At 43.1% G+C, this 13977-nt stretch overlaps 1 protein-coding gene across 1 annotated transcript; it reads left to right on the top strand.

Annotated features, from left to right (window-relative positions):
* The first annotated feature begins 4735 nt into the window (after positions 1-4735).
* LOC147245559 (homeodomain-interacting protein kinase 1-like) lies at positions 4736-8276 on the top strand. Its single transcript, XM_086184938.1, has 11 exons — positions 4736-5007; positions 5129-5320; positions 5412-5590; positions 5666-5789; positions 5994-6113; positions 6472-6558; positions 6674-6861; positions 7138-7374; positions 7488-7661; positions 7772-7945; positions 8055-8276. Exons 1-11 carry the CDS (start codon positions 4795-4797, stop codon positions 8167-8169), a joined length of 1803 nt encoding a protein of 600 aa, XP_086041064.1. The 5' UTR covers positions 4736-4794; the 3' UTR covers positions 8170-8276.
* Positions 8277-13977: the final 5701 nt, after the last annotated feature.

Below are 13977 nucleotides of genomic sequence, written 5' to 3'. Positions count from 1 at the left end.
CACCCACACTACCCTTGTTTTATATCGCACAACACAATTGAAATGTGGAGAGAAGCAGCCATCCGGTGCCTTGTCGTGTACCTCAGAGAGAAAGACCCGTTCAAAGAGTTTGGGGTCGGTCATATAAGATTGCTCCAGCGCTACTCACTGCCTGTAGATTTTTTTTTTAAATAAAGCTGGCATCATTTTTATCCAGGGTGTATAACACTGAGTAGAACACCCCCATTGCCTGTTTGTATTTTAAAAAGACGAGAACAGAACCCACCCTCTCTTCTCCAGCTGCTTCAGGCGTACGCATCACTACTACATATTTTTGTAACATGGTATTTTGCAACACCATGCTTCATCAACAATAAAATTAGGTGCCAGTACATAATATGAGCCATCAAACGTTTTTCAACTGGAAGGTTAGATTGTTCAATGCTCAGAGTTTCCAGTTACCATGAACACACTGTTGCTCAGAAGCAGCTGGAGAAAAGTGTGTGTTTTTTTTAATGCAAACTATGTACCCTATTTGTGCTGTTAATGAAGTATTATGCTTGTTGTGATCATGATTTGTGGACAACAGAAGCTTTTTTAATCTCAGACTCATGATGTGTTAGACCCTGGGTTAAAATTACGCTGGAATTTCCCTGTAAGTGTTTATAGCACTGTAAAGGAAAACATGAACAAATGGCTGTGGTTTAACCGGTTCTCTTATTTTAAGCAACATAACACAGTCGAGATACAAATTAAACATGAAGATGTACTGTAAGACAAATTTAAGGTCAACTGTAAACCATGAAAGACAATAATTCCTTTTTCTTTTCCTTTAAAAGGAAAACGAAGAGGTCGAGACCAGCCTTGAAAGTCCCATGAATAAAATGGCCATTGTTGGAGACAGGTCTACCCCCTAAAAATGGCAGATCCGTCAGTTTCAGAACACTGACACTATCACATTTCCTTCAGGTGACGTGATTTTTGAAGAGGCAACAAAGAAATAAACTGAGAAGGTTTCTCTGTCAGGCTAGTTAGTATGATGCTGTCCAGGATGTTCAACCTTCATGACAGTTGTGGCAGCGGACAAAAAAAGTGTTGTTTAATAAATATGTACATATTTTAGCCCAAAGAGAATCTTTTTAGTTTGTTTTCAGAATGATTGATGCGGGCTGACTTATTGTGATTCTACTGATGTTACTATGCAGCTTTTAGTCTCTTGCAGTTTGTCTCTTGCCATAACATTTGAAGAGTTGGCTTTTGCTGTTCTGTGTCTATGTAGACTTTGTAGTTTCGATGGCAATTTTGAGCCGGTCACTCTTACACATAGGAATTACAAACTTTTGGCACAGAGGAGCAGTTGAAATGTAAGTTTGTTTTTGCAATGCTCAAGTTCAAAATAAAAATAAGCAGTTAATTGCACAAAAGCAGTGGTTGAACTGTCTTTCTTGAAAGCACAAAAAATATTTTTAAAAAGTGTATATGTATAAGGCTGCACGGTCGTGCAGTGGTCAGCACTGTGGCCTCACAGCAAGAAGGTTCCGGGTTGGAGTCCCGGCTCGGGATCTTTCTGTGTGAGTCTCCATGTTCTCCCTGTTCCTGTGTGGGTTCTCTCTGGTACTCCAGCTTCCTCCCACAGTCCAAAGACATCAAGAGGGGACGAGGCTGATTGATACTCTAAATTGACCGTAGGTGTGACTGTGAGTGTGAATGGTTGTTCGTCTCTATGTGTTGGCCCTGCGATGGACTGGCGACCTGTCCAGGGTGAATCCCGCCTCTCGCCTGTTGACGCAGGGATAGGCTCCAGCCCCCCCGCGACCCCTAATTTGTAGGAATAAGTGGAAGATGACGATGGATATATATGTATATTTTTTAATTACTGCTACTTAAAAGGTTGTGTGCATTATTATTAACTAGGCGACAAATTAAATTATTTTAAAATATCGTAAAGTCAGTGGACTTAACGTATTTTTTTGTGTTACCAACTTAAAAACTCATCTTTATGATAACAGTGACTCAGTAAGCAGTACTTAAAATAAGCTTTGACTGAAGAGCAAAAGCAAATTAGTCCAATGTAATGTTTGTTGGTTCAATGCAATTTCAAATTAAGTTGTCATAACTGAGAAATATTAATGGAAACTGTTGCGTTGATTTTGTTTTTCCATCCATTTTCTTCAGCTTATTCCTGTTAAGGTTCGCGGGGGGGGGGGGGGGGGGGGCTGGAGCCTATCCCAGCAGCCTTCACGCGAGAGGCGGGGTTCACCCTGGACAGGTCGCCAGTTCATCGCAGGGCCAACACATAGAGACAGACAACCATTCACACTCACATTCTGTGTACTGCTTCTAAACTTGATTCCCATCAAGGCCACTGCCGACATTTAAATTGGACAAAATGCCTTGAGTTGATTCATTTAGGAAAAGAGAAGTTTGACTAAACATCATGTTTTAACCAAGAGTGGACAACTACATACTGTATTTTGTTACAAATGTCATTTGAAGGTCATATGCTTGATAAGCCAAGACAGAATTGCAGTTTTCAGGGTTCATGTGATGTGTTCCTGTTCCAGTTCCCTTAATTCCTACAGTTCTTTATTATTGTTACACTCCTCACCTCTGGAACTTTTGGAGGGATTCTAACAGCATATAAAAGATCCCCATTTGAAGAGGATGACCTCAAATTCTCTGCGTCTAATGAGCAGATTCTTTCTCTATTTCCCCTCTTAACAGTAATTTCCTGATAAGTGATCTCACCATGATGTTCCCAGGCCAGCCGATGGAGATCCCTCCAGCATGTCTCGGTTCAGCCCAGAGGCCTCCTCCCGCTAGGGCAAGGCAATTTTATTTGTATGGCCCGTTTTCACAAACAGTTTGTCTCAAAGGGCTTCACATGGCATCATTACAACATCCTCTGCCCTTAGACCCTCACATCGACTGAGGAAAAACTCCATAGAAAACCCTTTTAACAGGGAAAAATCTGAGAAACCTCAGGGTGAGCAACAGAGGAGGGATCCCTCACCCAGGACGGACAGACGTGCAGTAGATGTTGTTACAGACAAGAAAACATTTTACAACACAAATGTGGAAAACATGGAAGTGTTCAGCTAGGACATGTCTGAAAACCTCCCGAGGTAGGCATCCAGGCGCATCCTCACAGGACTCCACAACTGACTCCTTTTGACATGGAGCAGCAGCAGCTCTACTCCAAGTCCCTCCCGAATGTCCAAGCTTTTCACCCTATCTCTAAGGGAGAGCCCAGCCACCCTGTGTAGGAACCTCGTTTCGGTCGCTTGAACCTGCGATCTCATTCTTTGGATCTTTACTGTTTATGACCATAGGTGAGGGTAGGAACCTAGATCGACAGGTAAATTGAGGGCTTCATTTTTTGGCATAGCTCTCTCTTCACCACAACGGACCGGTTTAGCACTTGCATGATTGCAGACATCGCCCCAGTCCACCTGCCAATCTCCCGCTCCATCCATCCTCCTCCATCACCTGTGAACAATATCCTGAGATACTTTAACTCTTCTACCTGAGGCAGGACCTCTGTCCTGACCCGGAGTGGGCAGTCCACCGTTTTCCAGCTGAGGACCATGGTCCCAGACTTGGAGGTGCTGATTCTCATCCCAATTGTTTCACACTCAGCTGCAAACTGCCCCAGCAGGAGCTAGAGGTCGTTGTTTGATGGAGCTAAGAGGACCACGTCATCTACAAAAAGCAGAGACGACATCCTCCCACCACCAAACTCAACAACCTGACAAACGGCTGCCTTGGTGGGGTCCAAATCTCACTGGGAACAAGTCTGACTTAATGCCAGCAATGTGAACCAAGCTCTCACTCCCTCGGTACAGAGACTGAAAGGCCCTTTGCAAGGGGCAATCCTCCCCATACTCATGGAGTACTCCACACACACACACACACACACACACACACACACACACACACACACACACACACAGGACGCCCCTGGGAACATGGTCATAAGCCTTCTCTAAATTCACAAAGCAGATGTGGATTGGTTGAAAAAAAAAACAATGCCCCTTCCAGCACCCTAGTGGGAGTAAATAGCTGATCCAATCTCCTCAATCTGAGATTCAACTATCAACCACGACACTCCAGTACCCTGGCATCGACCTTTCTGGGGAGGCTGAGGAGTGTGACCCCCAATGATTGGAACACACCCTCTGGTCCCCTTTCTTAAAAATGGGGACCACCACCTCAATCTGCCACTCCAGAGGCACTGCTCCCCAATGTCCATGCAATGTTGCAGAGATGAGTCAACCAAGACAGCCCTACAACGTCCAGAGCCTTGAGATAACCAGGGCAGATCTCATCCAACCCGGAGCTCTGCCGCCGCACAGTTGTTTCACTGCCTTGGCGACTTCTGCCTTGGAGATGAAGTCCTCCCCCGGTTCTCTTTCCTCCATTGAATACGTGTTGGTGGGATTGAGGAGTTCCTCAAAGTACTGCACTTTCCAACTATCTCTCAATTTGAAGTCAGCAGCCTCTCCCATCACCACCGTAAACAGTGTGAGCAAGTTGCCGTCTCCCCATCTGAGGTGACAAATGGTTTGCCAGAACCTCTTTGGAGCAGATCGATTGTCTTCCAATCCAGCTTGAGATCAAAGACAGATCAAAGTAAGGACAAAGAAACTGGTTTCTTGAAGCTCACAGAGCACGGAATTTAGACACGTCAGTTACATCAAAAGCCCATATAAAAGAAATCAGCTTCGTCAGTGAAAACATTTCATCCATATCGGCACAACAGTTGTCCACCAGAATCAGTTGTCACCCAGAAAGTCTTCTCTTAGCTGTAAAAACATGTCTTCCTCGGTTCACCACGGTCAGCCCATGACTTGCTGGCTACGCTCCGGGACTTCCACCTACCAGGTGGTGTCCTACCTTGGACAAGGCTCCTTTGGTCTCGTCACCAAATGCATTAAGACAGATGAAAACAGTGACAGAAGACAGAAGACAGTGGCCATCAAAATGATTAAGAATGAGGGATATTTTGCTGGAATGGCCCTTGAAGAGGTAAGAAGGCAACCTGAGGATTCTCAGCATCCACACTTGTGATAGTACTTGGTGATATGAGTCTAGTGCTAACCACTGCACCACTGTGACATTTCAAAATCTTATTCTTATACATTTTCAGATTGCAGCCTTAAAGAAAATTAGCAGCCTGCACTCAGAGAAGAGCAATCTTGTGAAATGGTATGGCCATTTCATCATCGATGGACACATCTGCCTCGAATTTGAGCATCTTGATAAGAGTCTCCAGCAGTTCCTGCATGAGAGACAAAACACACCTCTGCTACTGGAAGAGATACGGCCTCTCGTCTCTCAGGTATCTTCTATCATGTCAAGTTCTGCAAGTAATAGAGTTCAGAAAAAGATTTGTGATTAAATATTTTTGACCTTGTTCTTTAACTTTTCAGATAGCAAATGCTCTTCATCACCTGAGGTCTATTGGAATCATTCATGCAGACCTCAAATTAGATAATATCATGTTGGTCGGTCGGCATGAGCCCTACAGACTCAAGGTCATTGATTTTGGCCTGGCCTTTGAGGTGTCTGCTGCCAAGGTGGGCTCATATATTCAGACCCGGCCATACCGGTGAGTAACTGCAACCCTACTTGATCTCTGAGTTTTGTCTTGGTGGCTGAAGCTTAACTGTTGATGCTCTCTCAGGTCTCCAGAGATCCTGCTGGGAGCTCCGTTCAATGAGGCCATAGACATGTGGTCTCTCGGCTGCACCGCTGCAGGTCTTTACCTTGGTGTCCCTCTATACTACGCAATGAATGAATATGACATGGTGAGTAGCACATCAGGTCTGTTCTGTTTTGAACTCAGATCAAGATTTTATTGAACCTGTCAAGTGTATATTTAGTGCTTTTTAATCTTGACACGTGTGAATAAACTTTTCACGTTCTTTTCACACTCTTTTTTTCATTTATTACATTATTTATGTAAATGAATGAATTGTTTAAAACAGCCTTTCTTTGTGTTGTATCTTTAGTTGAGGTACATCATGTGGACTCAGGGTCAGCTCCCAGAGAACCTTCTGGCTTCTGGAAGCAAGACAGAAAGGTTCTTCCAGAAATCCTCTGACCTTCACACCACCGCCTGGACATTAAAGGTATGGAGCTCTCCAGGAATGCTTGAATCTTACTAATCCACACACTTCTTCCAGTGCTCCATATTTTAACAAACAACATCACTTACTCATAATTCTTCCTGAGAGGTCATAGATGAGGGTTGTTTTCATTGACTGATAGGTTTTTCTAAAGAATGAACCTCTAATTGGCCTGTACTTGGTGCCTAGTTTAGACATGTGGAGTTAAGATCCAACCAGAGGAAGAGAAGGAGGCTCTACACTGACACACATAAAGCACTGGTTTAGTTTTGATTGAGGATTTTGAGAGGATTAAATAAATGTTTTTAGGCGTATGTGTTGACATAACTTTGAACTCTGCCCCCCCCCCCCCCCCCCCCAGTCAAAAGAGCAGATCCAAATAGATGCTGGGATTGTGTCCCAGGAGACCAGGGCAATCTGGTTGAACAGCCTGGATGACCTCCTGCATGTAAGTGACCTCAGTAGAAATGAATCAAGGTGTTACACGCTCAAAAAATCCCAATGATGTTTCTATTTACTCTGAGAGCTGAGTGATCCATCTGAACGCTCTTTTGATTTTTCAGTGCAACAAACAAGTTTTCATCCAGGATGAAGATCAGGCTACAAGGGCAGCAGATACCTTCATGTTCGTGGACATGATGAAAGGACTGCTGCAGCTCGATCCGTCCCAGCGGATGACACCCTGCCAGGCTCAGGAGCACCCCTTTATTAGCATGAGCCACTTGACGGGGTTTCACTCCAGCAGCTCCTAGTAAGTCCAAACTCTGAATTTGATGAACTATTCCTCCCTTCTCTCTGTGATTGTGGATTTATGTGTAATGTGTGGGACATTTATGAATGAGCTCTTGCTACATTTTATCCTGCAAGTTATTTTTAATAAGTTTTGCATTTGCACTGAGTTGATGACGGGAGCAGGCCATACAGGCCATGTAGTAAAGGCAACTGATCCATTTGCTTCATCTGAAAATGATTCATTCAGTATATGTTATATTTTCAAGGCTAATGGATGACTTGATTTTTCTTTCAGTGCAAAGTCCTGCTTCAAAATCATGTCCGTGGCTAACATCAGGACACAGCCAGCTCCACAGCAGTCCCCCCCTAGGACTGCCATCCCAGTCCATGAGGCCTTCTGTCCTTCTCTTGTTAAGAGAAGCCGTCTGGGCCATCCTCCCCACAAGAGTGGACAGAAGAGTGGCAGTCAAGAGAAGAAGAGGAAGCACAGTCCCAATCCACTAAGGACTGCCGATGCTAGAGATCAGCACAGGTAGGCTCACCTGCATCAGTCTTTAAAGACTGAAAGATTAACATTTTTCAATAAAGTCAAACACATCTTGCACACAACAACAACAAAATAATATTTCCTTCCTACATGGCCAGGCGATTCCATCAGCTGGCTCCTCCCCCTGCTAAGAGGCGCAAACTGGACCCTCCTCTCAGCAGTGACCACAGGGGTGAGACCAGGGGGACAAAGCGAGCACGCTCAGAAGATGGGATGAGCGCAGCCCCCCACCCCAACAGAATGAGGACTGCAGAAGCTGGAGATCAGCACAGGTAGGCTCACCTGCATCAGTCTTTAAAGACTCAAAGATTAACATTTTTCAATAAAGTCAAACACATCTTGCACACAACAACAAAATAATATTTCCTCTCTACATGGCCAGGCGATTCCATCAGCTGGCTCCTCCCCCTGCTAAGAGGCGCAAACTGGACCCTCCTCTCAGCAGTGACCACAGGGGTGAGACCAGGGGGACAAAGCGAGCACGCTCAGAAGATGGGATGAGCGCAGCCCCCCACCCCAAAAGAAGGAGGACTGCAGAAGCTGGAGATCAGCACAGGTAGGCTCACCTGCATCAGTCTTTAAAGACTCAGAGATGATACATTTCAGTAAAGTAGAAATACAATTTGTGCCATTAAACATCTTGTTTGACAAATATTTTCTTCCAGGAGGAAGACGCTTAGGTGGGGCCACACCCTCAGCAGAGGCCTGTTTAGGCGGTCCGGTCATAGAAGGAGGAAGAATTATGGTGGAAGCTGGAAATCTCATGCTAGAGTCGCCTGAGAAAACCTGGCACAAGAGGGAGAGAGAGAACAGCAGCTCGGATGGACCTGTTCTTGTTTTATTTACCTGTTCTGATTTTTTTAATCTGTATATTTAAACACAATAATATTGACAACAAAAATATACTCAGCTTGTTTTGTGTCAGTTCATTCGAAAAATAAAGTATGTTGCATTTTCCTCCAAATTTGAAATATCAGTAATTCTTAGCCAGATTTTCAAGATTGATACATGGGTGTGATTTTCACACTGAACATTTTAATATTTGTGTGAATGGCGTTCATTTCTTTCTGTCGTGAGTTGTGAAACCTCTGCTGAGACACAGGAAGCACTCATGACAGCTGGTGCATGAAGCTTTCCTTCAAATTTCAATGAGGTTCTTGAAATGGTGCAGGAAAAAAAGAAACAATGTGGCTGAATCACAGGAGAGTTGGACTGGAAGCCTGAGTGGGAATGTGGTGAGGTAAATGCCCCGAGACAAGTCCTGCTAGCTGCACTGGACAACAGAAAGAGGGGGGCAGGTGGATACGGCCCTCTCCTGGCCTGTGTGGGAGAAGGGCTGGGGCCTGATTGAGTAAAGGCTGGAGGCCTCAACATGGGAGAGACTCAACATGGGCCTGAAAAGAAGCCTGGCAGCTGGGGCATGGCGGGATGTGCCAAAGCCACCACGATGACGTACACAAGAATGAAGGAATGAATGAGCTCCTGGTAATGAATAAATAAGAGTGGATCTGGTTGGTCATCGATCAGGCATCCCTCCCAGGGGTGAAAGTGGCTTAAAAGTCTTGCCGGAAGGGCCCAAAGGGTGTGCATTAAAAAAAGTGCACGCCCAAAGGGCACTCGCCGCCGTTGAAGTTTTGCGGTTTTTAATCGGTTTTGGGTGATTTTTATTCCAGTTTTCGGGTGTCAATTCCCCACACAACTGCAGCCCCATAGCCCCACCCTTCCCGCTCGACCCCTGGAAATGCTTTGAAAACTGCTTTTTACAGTAATTGCCCACTACAGTGCTAACAACAGGGAACAGGCAGACATGCATTCATGAAAAACAGATCATCAATATCAGGCAACCATTTATTTAGCAAAATATCAGTTTACACTTTACAGTGAGTGACACAACACAAAACGTGGAAAATTTCAACAACAATTACTAATTTGATTTTGCCCTCTGTTTCTCTTTCTTCCTCTTTTTTTTGTTCCTTGAAAGCAGAACACCTGTGGTTTTAACCAATCAAAGCTAACAATGCTGGTAACGTGACCCACGTGTCCGTCTGTTAACCAACCAGAAACGCCTCGCATGTGGAGATGCGCTCATGGGCACGACTCCGTGTCAAGGAGGCTTCACACTGAACGCGCAAGGCGCAGGCTGCGCGGGAGAAGTCCATTCATCAATCTCTATGACAACTTCACTCTAAAAAGAAATGTTTAGCCTCGACAAAAAAATAAACAGGCAGCACGGTGGTGCAGTGGTTAGAGCTGTCACCGCACAACAAGGAGTTTCCAGGTTTGAGTCCTGGCTCGGGCGCATAACGCGCATAATCTAATTTCATCCCCTGAACATGCATGAAATTTGCTGAAATTCACCACACTTGTCCAGTCTGGCCACACATTCACTAATAAAAAAAAAAACACCACAAAAGTCAATAGCGCCACCTAGGGAGCCACACAACTAAAAGATAATTTTTTATAGTTTGGAGCGCTATAACTCCTCCCACGAATGTCCCACAAACATGGGGCCAAGACCGTTGGACTCGTCTCATCAAGACGCAAAATTCATACACTCTGACCCCTCACCTGTCTACAACAGAATGTCCACAAATTGGACAAAACTGTCAAAATCAGGACTTTTTTTTACTCCCCCAACAAAATCTATCTCCTCCTAGGCCATTAATGCTATCACTTCCAAACTTTCACACATTACTCTCCCAACTGTGCTGATTAAAACAATAAACAATAAACAATAAATGCCCTGTAGTTTAACCTATTTCAAACACGCGCGTGCACGCAAACACACACACACACACACACACACAACCCTAACCTAAAAAAAGTTACAACTCAGAACATTGGCTAAACAGCAATGCCAGCCCTCTCAAACAAAGAATAACGTTTGATTAACATGCACTATTTCGGGGTGGTTTAACAGTATGTTAGGCAATTCAGTAAATGAGCTGCCAGACAACGTCACCTAACTATTATGCGGGACAGACGAGGCTGGACATAATGTTCATGTTACTTTGCCAGGCAGCTCATTGACTATGGGCTCATCTCATCATTGTAACGTTATTAGACATGAGCAACAATGATAACACGTGAATTCAAATGCACTCACTTTGAATTCTTTGTACAAATCTGGATGTTTGTCTTTTAAATGCTTTGCCAAGTTTGATGTGTTGCTCCCCTTCGCCGTGGTACGGTGACAGCATTTTTTGCATATCGGTTTTTGCGGATCAATAAGTAATCCCTCCTCATCAGCCTTGAATCCAAAGTGTTTCCATTTGCTACTTTTGGCGTTTTTCTTCTCAATTAATTGAGGGGCAGCTGTCGCTGTAGTTGACGACCCAGATGCGTGATCAGCACCGTGGGAGGGTTGCCAGATAATCGCTCATTTACAGCCAAAAAAACAATGCTAAAGAAGCGGCCACATCTGGCTCCTCGGTACCACTGGTAATTCGGGTATTCTAGAAAAGTCAGTACCGTCACATCTTAGTACCGACTTGGTACCAAAGTATCGGCTCTCGTGACAAGCCTCGTCGCTAGGGGGTTGATTGTGCCAGCTCAGTGACAATGTGTACTGATTTGTTTCTGATATTCTTTCATTCAGGATTCTGAGGGCCAAATTGGAGATCTTGACAGTCGGGTGATGAAGATCCTCATCACCAAAGGCGGCACAGCATCTGATCCAGCCAGTGTGACCATCATGATAGAGGGCACAGAGGTCCTGCAGGGGTTGGCTGTACCAAGGGCCTGTGCTTTGCTGATGGGCCTCATCTACGCCCTCAATCTGAGCTACCCACGAGAGCTGAAGTACACTTGTGAGGTATTTCAGAAGTTATTCCTGAAAATAGATGATCAGAAAAGCAGTCCAAAAGTCACATCTCTAAAGCAGAAGCTGCTGGGAAAAGCCTTTGAACCTCATCGCTGAAAATCAAAACATGGACACCTCTCATTTGTGCTGTGATGGACCTGCTGTTCCAGTTCCAAGATTACGTGGTTAAATGTCAATCCAGCTCGCATCTGAGATGGTCGCTGCTCATGTTATTCCAGTCTTTGAGGTTGACTGCCATGTCTGGAGACCTGGAATATTACAGAGTGTATTCTCGTCAGCTGACCCAGAATGTTAAGTGTTTTTGATGGCGCTTGTGAGTAATATTTGCATTTAATTTGGATCCACAGCCATAAAGGCACAGTTCATGAGTTTGCCAAAATTTTGAACCGTCCTTCTCCTTCTGTGAGGTTCACAGGGGTTTGAAGTCACTCAATCAAGAAAGAGGATGTCAATTCAAGTTAACAGATGTGAACAAAATAAACTGTTTGAGTTATGAATTGCGGTTCTTGTTTATTATTTCCCTCAACTTGAGTACAATGACTTGCATATACTCTTATGAGTATGTTTACTTTTTGCATGGACATTTCTGAGTAGAACCCATTGACTAAATAAAGTTAGAACAACTTAAATTTGAATGATAACCTTTTAAAGGAATATTCATGAATTTTAAGTAAGCTCTATTTGGTTTAGCTCTTGGATATATATAAAAATCAGAGTCATTGTACTAGATTTTTTGTTGTACTTGATGAGAAAATTCAGTAGAATATACAGAAAATCAATTAGATTCAACTTAATACAGGTGTTTATTTGTGTAGCTATTTAAGTTGGCCTTGTAGTGCTGGACTAGTACTGATAACTAAAATAACACTGAAGTTAGGGCAACTTAAAAAGATCTATGCAAAAAGTAAACATACCTTTTAAAGTAAACTCAGTACATTCTTTTTAAGAGTGTATGAGATCCACACAAGTATTGATACATGAGGCCCCTGGGTCACTTGGAGGGTCGGTGGACATGGGTCGAAATGCCGAGTCGACCCTTTTAGAGTGCCTTAACACCCGTCTTCACCCATGTTTTTAGTGCAGTGTGAAAGGGGCTTTAGACGCTCACCTGCCTAAAGTTAACTGGCATCCACTGCTCCTTTGTTTACGCAACTTAAAATATGCCCATTTCTGATCTACCAGATATGTATTTTTAAGTTTAATTATGCTGTTAATGCTGCATCCTTACCTATTGTCTTGAATGATATTTTTGTTGCAAATGCCACCATTCACCCAACCAGACAGGCTAAACATGTTCACCAAAGATTTTCCTGGACAACATTAGGTCAGTTCAGTATTGAGTTTAGAGGTCCTTCAACCTGGAATTCGAAACCTCCCATAATTACAAATTGTACGTCTATCTCAGTGCTGAAATGTAGATTTAAACATCTTTTACTTCCATTATTGGTATTATTGATGCTATTTTTGTATTATGTTGATATTTTGTATTGTCATGATATGTTGATACTTATGTATGGAGAGTGTGTGTGTGTGTTCGTGTGTTTGTATGTGTGTGTATATATGTGCATATACTTTGTGTGTATGTATATATATGTGTGTGTATGTATATATATGTGTATGTATGTGTGTATATGTGTATATATGTACATAAACTGTATGTATATATTTGTGTATATATGTACATGTACTTTGTGTGTATGTATATATTTGTGTATATATGTACATAAACTGTGTGTATATATGTGTGTGAATGTGTATTTGTGTGCATGTATGTATAGAGTATATATGTTAATTGTGTATTGAATGTTTTTTATTATTATTTTTTATTATATACTACTATGTCTCTTCTGAGGTGAAGCTTCTTTATAAGCCTTTCAGTTTCGCGTCTCACTCTGAACATGTTTTTAACTTATTGTGTTGTTATGACTTTTTAAATGTGCAAACAAACGTAACTAAACTAAACTATTAACCTCTGATAGTTTGAGAAGTCCATGTCAAATCAGGGAAAGGTAAGTCATGGGTGGTCATACCCAATCACAGCCACACAGCAAAGCAACCCCACAACTGAAACAGGGAGTTATGAATAGCCTCCATTTCAGGGGTTTGAAAACAAAGGAGTATTTTGGATCAGATCTGTGACAGCAAAAGTTGTTTCTTTTTTAAATAATAACCTTATGCATTTAAAAAAAAAAATCATTGTGAATGTAGATGTTTAACTTAACACGCAAGCAGTTGGTGTGGAGCATTTTTCACTCGCCTTTATTTCGCACATGCTCTCATCCTGTGAAAGTCATTGGTTTGCTTCCCAAGGTATTCACAGTCAGGACAGTGCAACATAAAGGAATAGGATATAAAGAGTGACGCTCCCTTGGAAGAAGGAGGTGCTTAAAGAGGTACTTGATATCAGCTCACTGTGTGAGCACCAATCACACACATACATAGGCTCTCACTGGCAAACACACACTACAAAAACACATATATGCGTGCACACACAAATGTATTACACTCTCAGCATCTGACACTAACACCTTTAGAAACCTACCAACCCCCCACCCCTTCAATCACTCATTCACTCTCTCCCACACTCCCTCTCCATCTCACTTCTTTGAATGCACTATGGGTTCAAAAGCTGTATTTCTGGCTTACTAGATCACAACACAAAAGCTCCTCTTATGCATACTGGAGAAACCCACAAGAGAGGCCTCCATCCCATCCTGGATAGGAGAGTGCTCACAGACAGCATTAGTCCTCTTTTTTTTCTCTCA

This window comes from Aulostomus chinensis, chromosome 18 (genome assembly GCF_037954235.1).
Source record: "Aulostomus chinensis isolate RoL2024-O1b breed Wild chromosome 18, RoL_Achi_v1.0, whole genome shotgun sequence".
Lineage (NCBI taxonomy): Eukaryota > Metazoa > Chordata > Actinopteri > Syngnathiformes > Aulostomidae > Aulostomus > Aulostomus chinensis.
The sequence above is the reverse complement of the archived record's forward strand: the minus strand, read 5'-3'. Positions and strand labels throughout refer to the sequence as shown.